Below are 15746 nucleotides of genomic sequence, written 5' to 3'. Positions count from 1 at the left end.
ACGCGTCTCCTCCGGGCGCCGTTCGGCCTCCTGCAAGCACCTCCTGCACGCACCTTGTGCACCGCCACTGCCAAAGACAAAGATCCCCCGTATAGCCTCTAACAGACTGTCGGGGGCAAGTGCTGTTAGCGAGTAGCAGCACTTATCAAGGCCGGCACTGTGGCACACGGGGGGGTGGGTCACCACGATGCTTGTGCACACACCACACACACAGTCACACAAACACAGTCACACAACACACACAGTCACACACACACACCACACACACACACACCACACACACACACCCCACACACAGTCACACACCACACACAGTCACACACCACACACAGTCACACACCACACACAGTCACACACCACACAGTCACACACAGTCACACACCACACACAGTCACACACAGTCACACACCACACACAGTCACACACACACACCCCACACACAGTCACACACAGTCACACACCACACAAACCCACCTTGGAATGACTTGTGCACGTGTACTGTAGCTGCTGCTGATGCTGCTACTGCAGCTGCTGCTGATGCTGCTGATGCTGCTGCTGCTGCTACTGCAGCTGCTGCTGGAGAGACGTCGCTGCACCTTCGAAAGAGGCTGCTGCAACTTGCTGAATCCGCTCCCTGTTGAGCTGCACTACTGCAAGTTCAAGTTCATGTATTAGGTGTAGCCCTGTGAGCCATTCGGCTCTTGAATCGGGTACAACCGCAACAAACAAAAACATGAACAAAAAACATCTTAAAGTGACTATGTGTGACTGAGTGCAAACAGAAAATTCAAGAAAAGACAGCAAAATATTGCAGACAAAAAATCACAGTTACACCAACTCTGTGTGCAAACATCCCAGCAGACAACAAATCGATTAACGAATGAAATCGGCTAACCCTATATATAGTATTGGTTCTTTCTGTTGTAAAGTCACGTAAATAGAAAAAAATTATAATAAAATATTGAAAAAATGGCGTGTTTTGCTTTTATTATTTTCCATTTTTTTTCTTATTTTTTATTTTCCATCGACGCGATTTTACCAAAAGAACCAAGAATATGAATTCCTGCAGTCAGGAAAGTTTTAAGTCAAAATTGATCCGCTAACCCGTCAAGCCAAGTGATCTGTTAATCAATTGCTGCTATAACCGTACCGGCTTCAAGTAGCAGCAGCAGCAGCAGAGAGACACGTGGCTCCACTGCAGCTCCCACGTGACAGCGTCTGGCCACGCCCAGCGCGGGTCACGTGTCAGGAAGGGGCGGGGCTTAAGCACCACGTGGGCAGAGCCCCCAGGTGTCATTGGCTGTCTGCGTGGTGTCGTCTGTGGGTCTCTGTGTGGTGAGTCAAGTTCAAGTTCATGTATTAGGTAGAGCCCTGTGAGCCATGCGGTTCTTGAATCGGGTGCAAACTGAAAAAACAAAAAAACATCTTAAAGTGACTATGTGCAAACTGAAAACACAAACAAAAAACTAAAACATGAACAAAAAACATCTTAAAGTGACTATGTGCAAAATGAAAAAACAAACAAAAAACAAAAACATGAACAAAAAACATCTTAAAGTGACTACGTGCAAACTGAAAAAACAAAAACATGAACAAAAAACATCTTTAAGTGACTATGTGACTGAGTGAAAACAGAAAATTCAAGAAAAGACAGCAAAATATTGCAGAAAAAAATCACCGTTACACACCAACGCTGTGTGCAAAAATCCCAGTGGGATGCAAGTCAAACAACCAACAACAACAACCACAAGACAACTTAGATAGTCGATGGGTCTCTATCAGTAATTCTACATTTGAAGCTTTCGTGACTGCCAGGAGTAGGTTTTTTCGGTAAAGTCACGTAGGTAAAAATACAAATAATATAAAAATAATAAAAAAAATCACGACGTTTCGCAGGCAACACAAACTTCCTTCATCAGGTGTAAAAAAGCACAGAAAAAAACCTGTACGTCGTGATTTATTATTTTATTTCTATTATTATTTACATTATTTTTTATTATTTATCTCTTCTGTAGTCTATGGGTCTCTGTGCCCCCCCCTCGTGCGGATCGTGAATCGAGGTCAGAATCGACCGACGGCTTGCAATCGAAGTCGATTCTAACGTAATCGCATGGAGGAATCGATCCACGGATCGATCCGACGACATCACCGTTAACCAAATCGCAATGGAGGTAGAAGCCAACAGCTTCCATCGAGTCGCGAAGTTGCCACCTCCTCTACCTCCTCCTCTACCTCCTCCTCTACCTCCTCTACCCCCTCTACCTCCTCTACCTCCTCAATTGCCTCGCGACATCAACGACCCTCCCACAGCAACAGCGGCAGCGGAATCAGCAACAACGAAGTCAACACCCGCCACTGAGGCCTACACCGCCATGCAGCCTGCGGCCTCTGCCCAAGCCGCGTCGCATTCTGCGGGAGAGATTCAGGCGAGGGGCGGTGGCTGCGGCGAGGAGGAGGAGGAGGAGGATGAAGCGATGCAGTTGCTGACCATCGTAACCGGCGATCTCATCTCCGGCTACGTGGCTCACCTGACGCAGCAGACGGAGAGCAGCATCCTGTGCAGCAGCAGCAGGGTCTGCAGCAGGGGCTGCAGCAGCAGCTGCAGCAGTTGCAGCAGCAGCTCCCGGCGGTGCAGCAACATCTCCTGCTGTCGCAGCAGCAGCAGCAGCAGTGGATGGAGAAGCTCTGGCAGCAGCAATTCCAGCACATGCAGCAGGTGCAGGAGCAGCTCCAGCAGGTGCAGCGGCAACAGGAGCTTGTGCAGCAGCTGCAGCAGCAGGAGCAGCTCCTGGATGTGCAGCAGCAGCAGCAGCTGCTGCAGGAGCTGCAGAAGAAGTATCAGCTCCAGGAGGTGCAGCTGATGCGTCGGTTCAAGCAGCTGCACCAAATGCAGCAGGAGCATTTCCAGCAGTTGCAGCAGTTCAAGGAGTGGCAGGAGCTGCAGCGGCAGGCGCGGAAAATACAGCGGCAGCTCCGGGAGGTGCGCTCGCTGCTCCAGACCTCCCGGCGGCTGGTGCGGATGCGTGTGGAGCTTCTGCAGGAGGCGCTCGACACCCGAGGAGACGCGTTGCTGGCGGAGTTCGAAGCCTCCATCCCAGACTTTGTGAGGCGCGCGGAGGAGCTGGCGAAGCAAGTGGACCCGCGCCGGCTGGTCGTGACCCTGGCCTGGCAGGTTCTCACCGCGGGGCCCATGAGCTGGGGCTGCGTGCTGTCCATGGTGGTGTTTTGCGCGCTGCTCGTCAAGAACCTGAGGGCCTCCGGTCGTCTGGGCGACTCGGAGGAGACTTGGCCCTTGACGGACGCGGTGGCCGCTGTGCTGTTGACCACATGCAAGACCTGGCTCATGGAACAGGGAGGCTGGGTGAGGGGTTACACACCGCCACCATCAACACCACAATTTCGCTGGAACAGCGTGTTGGTAATTACAAGCCCATGGTCTGCACAAAATCTAGCAGCCTCCTACCGTTGTTATTGAGTTGATCTGACCCATGTCCTCCAATCGCCACCAGTGTCTCACCACCCAGTGTCTCACTAGCAGTGTCTCACCACCCAGTGTCTCACTACCCAGTGTCTCACTAGCAGTGTCTCACTACCCATTGTCTCACCACCCAGTGTCTCACTACCCAGTGTCTGACCACCCAGTGTCTCACTACCCATTGTCTCACTACCCAGTGTCTCTGTACCAGTGACTCACTACCCGGTGTCTCACTACCCAGTGTCTCACTACCCAGTGTCTCTGTACCAGTGACTCACCACCAGTGTCTCATTACCCGGTGTCTCACTACCCAGTGTCTCACTAGCAGTGTCTCACTACCCAGTGTGTCACTACCCGGTGTCTCAGTGTCTCACTACCCAGTGTCTCTGTACCAGTGTCTCACTACCCAGTGTCTCTCTGCCCAGTGTCTCTGTACCAGTGACTCACCACCGGTGTCTCACTACCCAGTGTCTCACTAGCAGTGTCTCACTACCCAGTGTCTCACTACCCGGTGTCTCAGTGTCTCACTACCCAGTGTCTCTGTACCAGTGTCTCACTACCCAGTGTCTCTCTACCCAGTGTCTCTCTACCCAGTGTCTCTGTACCAGTGACTCACCACCAGTGTCTCACTACCCGGTGTCTCACTACCCAGTGTCTCACTAGCAGTGTCTCACTACCCAGTGTCTCTGTACCAGTGACTCACCACCAGTGTCTCACTACCCAGTGTCTCACTACCCAGTGTCTCTGTACCAGTGACTCACCACCAGTGTCTCACTACCCGGTGTCGCTCTACCCAGTGTCTCACTACCCAGTGTCTCTGTACCAGTGTCTCACTACCCAGTGTCTCACTACCCAGTGTCTCACTACCCAGTGTCTCTGTATCAGTGACTCACCACCCCAGTGTCTCTCTACCCAGTGACTCACCACCAGTATCAGATCAGAGAACAACGCCAAAAGGCGACCAGCACAAGGACAATGCCACGCATATCAGCAGAGCATTTACACCTCGGTGATGATGATGGTGGGGCTCTCTTTCCGTTCTGTTTCTCTGCTGCCACACAGGAGGGCTTCCTGCGAGCGTTCGGGCCGGGGACGCCCACCTAGGAGAGGAGCCGCAGACGCCGAGCTCCGACGGGCAGCGACAGTGAAGACGAGGAGAGAGAGACAGAGAGAGACAGAGAGCGAGACAGAGAGAGACTTTGACTTTTGAAAACTTTATTTCCCCAGCGCAAATTGCGCTGGAATATTGCTGTGCCTTGTAAGCCACTCGGAAGCAACCATTTCTGCAACCAGTGACAAATTAAATGCGTTCAGTCTCAGTGACAATCACCACAAAGCGAACAGCGGTGTCAGTCCCGCACGACTGGACAAGAAACGGGGGGGGGGGGGGGGGGGGGGGTGAGGGGGGGGTCAAAACGTGTAGATCAGTGCATTCTGCACAACTGTACACAGAGCGTCTTTGGCGCACCCCCATTTCTTCAAAAAGTCACTCTCCCCCTCGGCATGACCGTAATAGGCGAACTCTAACTCGAGCCGCGCCTTTATGAGGGCCTGCACCATCGCCAGCACTCCACAGCTACCGCTGCCGCCTTCCAGCCTCCGCTTCCGGGTCGTATAGATCGCCAGTTTGGCCTGGGCGCACACAAAGTTCGCGACGTGCCGCTTGTCGCCCCCCGTCCCGGTCACTCCGTACACAAAGCCGCTCTCGCAAAACGGGGTGCCCAGTCTCCCGAACACCCCCGCCAGGAAACTGAACAGCGGGGCGAGCCTCTTGCATTTGAGGAACTGGTGGGCCAGGTCCTCCCTCAGTCCGCAAAATGCGCACGTGTCCGGAGCTCCCGGCACGGCCCGGCTGACCCACACCGCCGACGGCACAGTCCAGTGCGCTACTCTCCATTGGAGGTCGCCACATCTTTTGGCAGTGGGGGGCCGGTACATATCACGCCACTGGGGGCCAGCGTCCGTCAGGGCAGAGAAATATCCCCTCCACTTCGTGTCTGGCAGCTCCTCCAAGTCCCGGAAGTGCAGCGCCTTTACGCAGGCGGTGTAGAGCTTTTTCTTGTGGACTTCCGCCAGCGAGACACTCCTGCTGTTCTCCATCTTTAATAATTTTCCTCCTCGCGATCAGAGGGGACGGCACAGGAGAAGGTCAGCTGGGGGAAGGAGGGTCCCTCCCTGTCGCCCGACTCTCCCAGCCCCACTCCGAGTCTCTTCATCGCCCGCAGGACTTCCCGCAACAGTTTGGTCCCGGCGAGCATGGAGTGCAGCCCGGCCGCTTCTGAGAGTTCCAGAGCCGTTCTCCACCTTCGCCGGCTAGGGTCCACCAGGTCGCTGACCCTGCTCACCCCTCCGGCAACAAACCGCGCGGCCAGGGTGCGTTCCCCCTTCAGGCCCTGGAAGAGGTCGTTAGCGAGTAGCGGCTCCCGCAGAAAAAGGCTCGCATCATAGTCCGCGGGCGCCCTCTCCCATTCAAGACTACGCCAAGCATCTAGCAGGCTGCGATAATACCTCGGCAGCGGCGACTGGTCTACCAGCCCCAGGTCCGTCAGGAAGAGCTCGCGGCCGTACCCAAGCCTTCCGGCCTGTCTCAGCAAGCCGAGGGCCAGGGCCTTCCAGGGCTGCTCCTCCGGCTCATACAGCAGGCGCCTTATGTCCAGGACCCTGAACGCCATCACCCCTGCTGGCGACGCTCACTAGGCCCTGGCCTCCCTCCTCCACTGGCAAACAGAGGACCCCCGGCCTCTGCCAGTGCCTTCCGTGCCAGACGAAGGCGGTGAAAGCCCTCTGTACTTTCGTCAACAGCCAGTCTGGGGGGTGGAGGACTCTGGCCTTATGCCACAGCATGGCCGCCGCCAGGTTATTACGACGAGGACCCGTCCCCTGTACGACATTTGCGGAGCGAAACGGGCCCACGCCTGCAACCTCCCTCCAATCTTCTCCGCCACATCCTCCCAATTCCTGGCCACAGTGGCCGGGTTACCCAGGTACACCCCCAGGTAATTGGTGCCCTCCGTGCCCCACTCCACCCCCCCTGGGAGCGTCACGGCGCGCATCGTCCCCCGCGGCCCCAGACACAGCGCCTCGCACTTTGGCCAGTTCACCTTTGCGGAGGAGGCGCTCTCGTAGAGGCCGACCGCCCTGTGCACCGCCGCCACGTCTCTCGCGTCGTTGACCACCGCGCACACGTCGTCCGCGTACGCCGAGACCTTTACCGCAGCATTTTCCGTCCCAGGGATAAGGAAGCCCGACAGGGTCCGGTTCAGCGTTAATAATAGCGGCTCGATGCAGAGCGCATAGAGCAGCCCCGAGAGTGGGCATCCCTGCCTAACACCCCTCGTAACGACCAGGGGGGCACGGAGCCGATTATTCAGCTTGAGGAGGCTGGACACATTTGTGTAGAGGAGCCTCACGTACGCAATAAATCCCTGGCCAAACCCAAAAGACCTTAGCACCGCATACATGTAGTCGTGGCTGACTCGGTCAAAAGCCTTCTCTTGATAGAGAAAAAGGAGGCCGGTGTCCAGTCCATGGGTGTCTGCCAGGTCGATCACGTCTCTGACCACCCCGATGTTATCATGGATAGACCGCCCCGGGATACAGCATGTCTGTTCCGGCTGGATGATCCTCCCCGCCGCGCCCTTCAACCGGTTAACCAACGCCTTTGCGACGATCTTATAGTCCGTGCATAACACGGACACCGGCCGCCAGTTCGCTGCGAGGCGCAAGTCCCCCTTCTTGGGCAACAGGGTAACCACTGCTCTCCTGCAACTCTGCGGCAACTCCCCTTTTGCTAGACTCGCATTCAGCACCTCGACCAGGGAAGGGCCGAGCTCACCCCAAAAAGCTTTGAAGAACTCGGCTGGGAGGCCATCGATCCCAGGCACCTTCCCAGTAGCTAGGCCACTCACCGCAGCCTCCAGTTCCTGGAGGGTGATCAGCCCTTCCAGCTGTTCCATCTCGGGAGGGGTCAGTCTAGGCACACCCTCTAACAATTCCCCAAGAGCATCCCCCTGGATGCTTTCTGCAGTAAACAGATCCTGGTAAAAAGCCCTAACGACCCTAGCGATGCCCTCGTCGCTCGTGTGGACTTCACCACTCGGTGCCTGCAGGCTGGAAATAAGGTTTTTGGTGACTGGCTGCCTCTGTTGCCTGAAAAATGATTTGGTAGGCGCATCCATCTTTAGCAGATGTTGCATTCTCTGATTCGCAAAGGCCTTATAGGCTTCCCGGTCTGACACAGACCTCACCAGCCGTTGCTGCTCCAAGAGCGTGCGGTAATCCGCATTAGTTTGGGGTGAGCCCAGCTCTGCTTCCAGCGCCAGCAACTCATCCCGTAACCGCTCTTCCCATTCCCGCCTAGCTGCTGCGTGCTGGCTCATAAACCGCTGGCATAGTGACCCTATCTGTACCTTCCCATTATCCCACCATTGCTGGAGCGTGTCAAAGTTGCCCTTTTGTGTTAGCCACCCCTTCCAGAAGGCCCTGAAAGCTCTCTGGAAGTCCGCATTCTCTAAGAGTTGCAGGTTAAAACGCCAGTAGGGTCTGCGGTGCCCAAGAAGGGGGAGACGCAAGCGCACCGACACCAGGTGGTGGTCGGAAAAACCGGACGGGACCACCCTGCTTTCGCCGAGCAGGTTAGCACCGTCGGCATTCACGTAGAGTCAGTCCAGCCGTGCGAGGCTAATCCGCCCTTGTGCACCACACCGGCACCACGTATATTGCCGCTGGGCCGGATGTTGCAGGTGCCACGTGTCGAGTAGGTTTAGCCTCCGTACTATGTCAGCCAATGCCTGCGCAGTCTCCGGGTGAGGCTCGGCGCCATTACGGTCGAGAGTCGGGTCGAGGGTGCAATTAAAATCACCCCCGACGATCGTGAGCACCTCGTCCGAGTCGGCTTCGTCCAGGGTGTCCCTCAGTGCGCCCGAGAAGAAGAGCCCCCTCTCGCGGCTCGCGCTCGGTGCGTACACGTTGACTACCCGCAGCCTGACGTCGCCGAGCACAAACTCGGCCGTAATCAGGTGTCCCTTCACGATCTCCCTAAAGGTCACATGGTCAGGAGTGAATTTTTTGCCGCACACAATCGCGACCCCCCCCGGTTGGCCTCCCCGTGGCTAAAGAAGAACCGGCCGCCCATGAGGTGTTGTCGTTGAGCCTGCAGCGTGGCATCGAGGTGTGTCTCCTGTAGGAGCGCCACTTCGACGTTTTGGTCGACAAGAAAACGACACATGCGTCTCCATTTCTCATCGCTTCGAGCACTATTGCAATTCAGACTCGCCACGCGGACGCCTGACGCCATTGCAATAGGGGGGGGGGGGTGGGTGCCACCGGTGGTCACTGCGGAAGGGGGGTGCACCCCTTCCTCAGTTTTTGTACAAACTTCTGCAACCGGTAGCATTTCTGCTGGCTGAAGCCGCATTTATTGGGGTCCCGTTGTATATTTTGTGCGGTGTTCAGGAAGCCCATCACATCGGGGAAGCTCGCTTGGACGCTGACTCGACGCTTCCTGAAGGACGATTGGAGGAAGCTTTGGACGGTTTCGGGTACGTACTCCCGCTCCCCTCCTACTCCCGAAAAAAACATTTCACTGGCTCCTTCGTCGTCGACGTCGGACCCCGACTGCTCTTCGTCGTCAGAGTCCCCGTGTGTGTCGGCGCGTACTCCGGCCGTCACTTCCTCCGACGACCCGGGCGGAACCGGGGTCTCGCCAGGCTCGGGGTGCTCTCCTTCTGTGGCCTCCGCGGCCCCCTCCCCGTCGCACGTCGAGGCGGGTAGAACGTCGTCGTCCCCCTCGGGTGTGACCGCCATCTCTTCCATTGCGCTGCAAGGAGCCGGGGTCTCACCCTGCTCGGGGCGTGCCTCGTCCGCGGGATCCGTGGTCGTCGCCCCGCCGAGCGATGGGGCGGTCCCCTCGGGTGGCGCTGCGCCCTCAGGCGCGACGGTGGCCCGCAGTCGCTCCTCTGCTCGTGCCGGTGCGGCCGCGGCTGGGTCCGGTGGTCGTCCCTCTGCCTCGGTCGCATCCGGCGGGTGGTTTTGGCCGCCGGCGGCGGCGGCGGCTGTGCTCACCGCGTTCTCCGCCGTGCCCTCACTGCCGCTCCCTGCCGCCCCTTCTGGGCAGCCGTCCGGCTCGGTGGTGCCGCCAGCGGTGCCCGCCCGCTTTGGAAAGGTGCCGTCGCACCCCCCCTCTGCTCGGCTGGCTTTGGCTTTTCGCTTTCATGACCTAACTAGCACGAAGCCATCTTTGTCGCCTTCAGGCGCCGGCTCTGCGCGGCCAGGCGCAGGGTCAGCGCGTTCCTGCTGCTGTTGCTGTTGCTGCTGTGGTTGTGGTTGTTGCTGCTGCTGCTGTTGCTGCTGCTGTTGTTGTTGCTGCTGCCGTTGTTGTGGTTGTTGCTGCTGCTGCTGCTGTTGTTGCTGCTGCTGCTGCCGCTGCTCAGCGTGCGCCGGCACGGGTGGAGCAACGTTCTCCTTGCCCTTGGTCGGGCAGCTCCTCCGGGTGTGGCCGACGCCGCCGCAGCCGAAGCAACGCTGTACAGCCGTGGAGGCGTATACGGTGTAAACGTGTCCCTCGATGGTATACTTCAGGGTCACGTTGAGTTCTGTATTGCCGTCCTTCAATATCATAAATGTCTGTCGCCGCAGCGACATTACATGTGCCATCCTCGTGTCCCTCGTCCGCAATGGCAACATGATGACGCGGGACACTACGGTGCCTAAGCGGAGGAGGTCCCGCTGCAGGTCCGCACATTTCAGGAATGGCGGCGCGCCGGAGAGGAGCACCTTCACGGCAGGCGAGGAGAGGGGGGTGCACTGTAAAAACAGCTCCCCCCCCACGTCCTGCTCCGTCTCTGCAAGGCGCGCCACCATGGCCTCCTCCGCCGTATAAAGGACGACCCCGTGATTTTCCCGTTCGCTAACGAGGATGCCCGCCATGCCAATGACCTCAGCCGCCGCCGCGACGACGGCCTCAACGGTGATCTCGGGCGGGGGGAACACCATCACGCCGTTCCTTCGCGAGAGGGTTTAAAGCTTGGGGTACTGTGCCATGATGCTTGGCGACAGCACCCTAGCGTGCAAAACGCGGCTGCACTACCCCAAATAAATTGGAGGGGAAAATAAATAAATGCACAAAAAATCATAAAGACCCACCTAAACCCACAAGACCCGTGAAACCAAGGAGGAACTCACTAGAAAGAAAGAGTGAGAAAAAAGAACAAAGGAAACCCACACGAGAGAAAGAGAGAGTGCTGCGAGTGAGTGAGTGAGACCAGGGAGAGAGACACAGAGAGAGAGCACACAGACACGGGGGGGGGGGGGGGCGCAGAGAGAGAGACACGGAGGGGGGAGAGAGACACAGAGAGATGGACACGGGGGAGGGACACACAGATAGAGACACGGAGAGGGAGAGAGACACAGAGAGAGACACAGAGATAGACACGGGGGGGGGGGGGGGGTAACAGAGAGAGATACACGGAGGGGGGGAGAGACACAGAGAGAGAGACACACAGAGACAAACACCGAGAGGGACTCAGAAGGAGAGAGACAGAGAGAGAGACACAGAAAAACAGAGAGACACAGAAAGAGAGACACACCGAGAGAGAGGGGGGTGAGAGAGGCAGCCACAGCAGGCCCAAGGCTGCTCGTGGTGCCGTAGGGATGGAAGAAAAACACACAAAACAAATAAAACCAGCACCACGTGAAAGAAACGGAGAACTCACAGTGAAGGAAGAGAAGGATGTTGAACACGACGACTCAATAAACGAAAAAAAAGCGGGGTAAAGCGTCTATAAACGCGTGGGCACTCTCTCAGCCTAGGCTCAGGCTATCACGTGAGCCCAGGCCTCCATCCACACCAACGTTGGAGCGGGAGCAACAGGTTCGTGCGGCCGCACCCAAACAGGTGGAGAGAGAGAGAGAGAGACACGGAGAGAACGCTTCACGAATTTGGGTGTCATCCTTGCGCAGGGGCCATGCTAATCTTCTCTGTATCGTTCCAATTTTAGTATATGTACGGCCGGATCAGAGAGAGAGAGAGAGACACGGAGAGAGAGACACGGAGAGAGAGACACGGAGAGAGAGAGACACGGAGAGAGAGACACTGAGAGAGAGACACGGAGAGAGAGACACGGAGAGAGAGACACGGAGAGAGAGACACGGAGAGAGAGAGACACGGAGAGAGAGAGACACGGAGAGAGAGAGACTGAGAGAGAGACACGGAGAGAGAGAGAGACACGGAGAGAGAGAAACACGGAGAGAGAGACACGGAGAGAGAGACACGGAGAGAGATACACGAAGAGTGAGAGATAGACAGCCATTGATTGAGTTTCACGGTTTTTTCCAAAAACATTTATTGGAAGAAGGCACCTAGGCACAGGTAAAACAGATAAAAATGTCACAGGTAAAACTGGTAAAGGAAGAAAAAATGGCACGAGTGATCAATTCTGGAGAGAAAGAAGGCACAATGAAACAGGTTCGGGGTTTGGGATGAATCAACTCTTTCATTCATATCTGTATACAACCGTCAGTACAGTACTTATAACTGTTAGCACACCACTTTTAACTGTTAGTAGAGTCCTGTTTCATCGTGAAATGTTTGTGTCCCGGTGTCCACGTGTGCCATTTGTTCCCGTGCCATGTTTACCAAATGTCGGCTACTTACACCCCTCGCCTCGGTGTCTCCGCACACGAGCATCGAAGCCGACAACTCTCGTCCAGCACGAGAGACCCTGGGCTCGACGCGAGCGCTGTTGCCAAATCGCTTCGAAGTCTCGTGCTCGGCCCAGACCACAACTGCGCCGTGTTCACGTTCCATTCCTTCTCCATGCCCACGCAGCGGAGGCCCCTCTGGCTATTGCCAGTTGCCCGCGGGTGGGCGAGGCGCAGCGCGTGCAAGATGTCACGCCTCTGTCCCGCTCATGTTCCAGTGTCTGTTCGGGAAATCGAACTCGGCTCTCCGGGTCCAGAACGCAAATGCGCTGAAACCGCGGCGCCACCGCTCCACCGGGCGAGCGTCAATGACGCCTGAACACTTGAAACAGGTTTCTGTGTAGAGCGGTCTCCATCGTGGAGAGGAGCGGTGGTACGGGTGCGGGTATCCATTTGCGACCCTGGTGCGGCCGGGTACGGGTACGGGTAAGGAATCAAAACCCGTTTGCGACCTCTGTCTCTCGTACGTCAACAGCCCGGACAGGTGAGAGCCTCAACAGGTGCACATCGAGCTGCCGATTGAAGGTGGATTGTGCTTGGCTATCAGAATTGTAATATTTATAAACACTGGCGGGATTCTACGAGCTGTCAAGCTCTCTCTTGGTAGCTCTCTGGGGCACGTCAGAAAGTTACAACAACAACAACAAAATCAAAACACGATTGGGCTCGCCGCTAAAACGAATCCATCATCAGGTGTGGTTTTCACCACACCTGGTGATGATTATTATTTTGATGATCGAACTTTCCCGGAGGAGCTGTAACAGTTAAAAACGATACGGACCAATGGCTCAACGTCGATTGTGAAGGCTCATGAAACACACGCGGGATCACGTGCGTGAGATATCGATGGCTTTGTGAACCCCCCCCCCACACAGCAGTCAGCGCACTGTGACCAGGAATCTGACCCGAGTCAGATCCCTGGTCACGGACAGCGTCAGTGGCGAGTGGTGTCCGAACAGGACCTGGGAATTCACCGTTTACCAACACGAACCGACCGGCACCTCCACCAGCCACCACCGCCGATATCCATCGGCTCCGGTCCCCGCGGCACCGGCGCCGATGCCGCGGATCTCGGACGGATGCGGCACCAATCGCCGGCGGCAATCGAACACCGACGAGCCGCCCGCAACCTCCTCCCGTTCCGTTAGTTGGCGTCCACCGCCCGACACGTCCGGCTCGGAGCTGGCGCCTTCCCCGCCGGCGCCGCCCCGGCAAGCGGAAGCGCTGCCGCACGAGCTCCACGCCCTCGCGCAGCCGGTGCCCCTTGGGCGACGACGACCGAGCTGCGTTCCTCGGGTGCCGTCGGTGGTCGGAGGAGGCGCTGTCGCCGTCGTCGCCGTGGCCGCCCCGCAGGTCCGCCGACTTGTGCAGGGAGCCGGCCCAGCTGCCGTGGCCGAGCTTGCAGATGCGCGCCTCCCGCTGCTGGTACCGGGGCCCGCCCAGCTCGCCCGGCCGCCAGCCCAGGGCGCCGGCCGTTGGCTCGGCCGCCGCGCTCCACCGGCCGGCGCCGCGCTGCGGGCGCAGGTCCGTGGAGACGGAGGTCAGGGCGCGGCGCCGGAACTCGTGCTCCCCGTTGGTGGACTGCTGCTGCTGCTGCTGCTGCAGGTTTGGCGATTTCCCGCGACGATCGCCGGCGCCAGGATGGACGTGGGGGCCAGACGCTCTCCACCGCCGCTCGGCATCGTCACCGCCGTCATGGCCGTCGTCGTCATCGTCGTCGTGGTGGCGGCGCGAGGTGTCATAGTGAGCGATGGACGCGGGCCGCACCAGCGCGGGCAGCGCACCGCCGCCGCCGCCCACCGCCGAGCCCACCGCGCCGCCCGCCCCGCCGCCGACACCGTACGCCGTGGCCGCCGGGACGGGCACTGCTGGTTCATACCGCACGCTCAGGTTGGCGCGGGCAGCCTCCGCCTTCCTCTCGCGCCTCTGCAGCAGCGCGGCGATGTAGGCGGTCGCCTTGTCGGCGCCGAGTGGCGCCGCTACGGTCGCGGTCACCTCGTCGTCCGCGCCGGCGTCGTCGTGGCGACGGTGGCGGCGGGCGCCATCGCTCATCGGAGGAGGTTTTCCGTCGGGCGACGCGGCGGCGTCGCGGTCGTCGCCGGCGCCTCGCCGGTGCAGGAATGCGGAGCTCTGCATGGCGACGGCGTGCAGCGGGCTCGGGTAGCGGTACACCTCGGAGCTGTCCCGCGAGCGCAGGTCGCAGTGGAAATGCGGGTCGGGGTCACGACCCGGGGCGGAGGTCACGAGGTCGGCGAGCCCGACCGGGGACGTCCGCGCGTCTGAGCCGCCGCCGAGGTCGTCTGCGGAACGAGAGGAAGGAAGATGAGATGCGGAACGCGGACGAGGTGGAGCCGCGCCGGTTGTCTGTGCGGTGGTGGTGGCGGCGAGATGATCACGAGCCACTTCTGAGACCACTTCAAGTGGTCTCCGGTCCGAAGGATCGAAGAACTCACACGACAACTGAGGCCTACGTGGCCCGGCTTTCGGTGGTCGAGAGCCCCAGGGCTTGAGAAGGCGACGGTGATTACGTCAATAAACAAATAAACATTCAGCGTCTTCAGTGATGGTGGACTGGGACTAACATCGGCCCGGCCATTCGTAAACACACCGGGCCAAATTCGGGATACGGGCAGTTATTTAAGTTTATGATAATATTTTTTTTACCCTTTTATCTGGCAACAAAACTGACACCTTTTTCACAAGGAGTCATGTTGCATAGACAACAATACCTGCAGTCGTAATGCAAACAAAAACATAACTCTGATAATGTATGCACTGTACCTTTTATCTGACAAGTTTTGTTGCCACATAAAAGGGTAAAAAAACAATTATCATATTTTTCTACTGGCAAATGAGGTCCCAATGGCATTTAAGTTGAGTTCAATAGTCTGTGTGACAAACTGTGCGGCACTCGTAGCTCGCCGTTGTGATGTGGCGACGCGCAATCTAGTTGGCCCATCGTGAGCTGGATCCAAAAAACACCAAACTGGGCCAGTGAGGAAAAATCTTTGGGGCTGCCGAACATACGGGAGGCGTCATGGCGACTGAGAGCGCAAAACAGCAACGAAGGGCACACATCTTCTTGGTTCTTTCGGTAAAGTCACGTAGAAGGAAGTAATAAAATAATAAAAATAAAACATAATCAAATAATTCTCACGACGTTTCGGCCACAACGCAAGTATCCGTCCTCAGGTGAAGACCAGGTCTGTCGAGAAGACAGAGTCTGTTTCTTCACCTGAGGACGGCTGCTTGCATTGTGGCCGAAACGTCGTGAGAATTGTTTTATTATGTTTTATTTTTATTATTTTAGTATTTCCCTTCTACGTGACTTTACCGAGAGAACCAAGAAGATGAGTCCCTGCAGTCACGAAAGAAGCTTTAAATCGAAAACCGCAGGGCACACAGACGCTCAGCTCAGCCCACGTCAACGCCCCGCGCTCGGCGCTCACCGGACTTGTCTCTGCTGCTGTGCATGTGCAGCTCGCTCAGAGGCCGCTCCACAGTGCACCGCTTCCCCACTCCACACTGCGGGGAGGCGGGACGCGCACACGCGCACACACGCACACGCGCC

General features: G+C 57.4%; 1 protein-coding gene and 1 non-coding gene across 2 annotated transcripts; one reads left to right on the top strand and one right to left on the bottom strand.

Moving 5' to 3' along the window:
• Nucleotides 1-2372: 2372 nt before the first annotated feature.
• On the top strand, nucleotides 2373-14458 carry LOC133362114 (uncharacterized). The gene is made up of 4 exons (XM_061581073.1): nucleotides 2373-2499; nucleotides 2538-3361; nucleotides 8930-9015; nucleotides 13324-14458. Exons 1-4 carry the CDS (start codon nucleotides 2373-2375, stop codon nucleotides 14456-14458), a joined length of 2172 nt encoding a protein of 723 aa, XP_061437057.1.
• On the bottom strand, nucleotides 11390-11494 carry LOC133362117 (U6 spliceosomal RNA). Its single transcript, XR_009757451.1, has one exon. It is a non-coding gene; the product is annotated as a U6 spliceosomal RNA (small nuclear RNA).
• Nucleotides 14459-15746: the final 1288 nt, after the last annotated feature.

Source organism: Lethenteron reissneri, unplaced genomic scaffold (genome assembly GCF_015708825.2).
Source record: "Lethenteron reissneri isolate LAM-NWPU_2019-01 unplaced genomic scaffold, ASM1570882v1 scaffold_1374, whole genome shotgun sequence".
Lineage (NCBI taxonomy): Eukaryota > Metazoa > Chordata > Hyperoartia > Petromyzontiformes > Petromyzontidae > Lethenteron > Lethenteron reissneri.
This window is presented reverse-complemented; position numbering and strand designations above follow the sequence as displayed.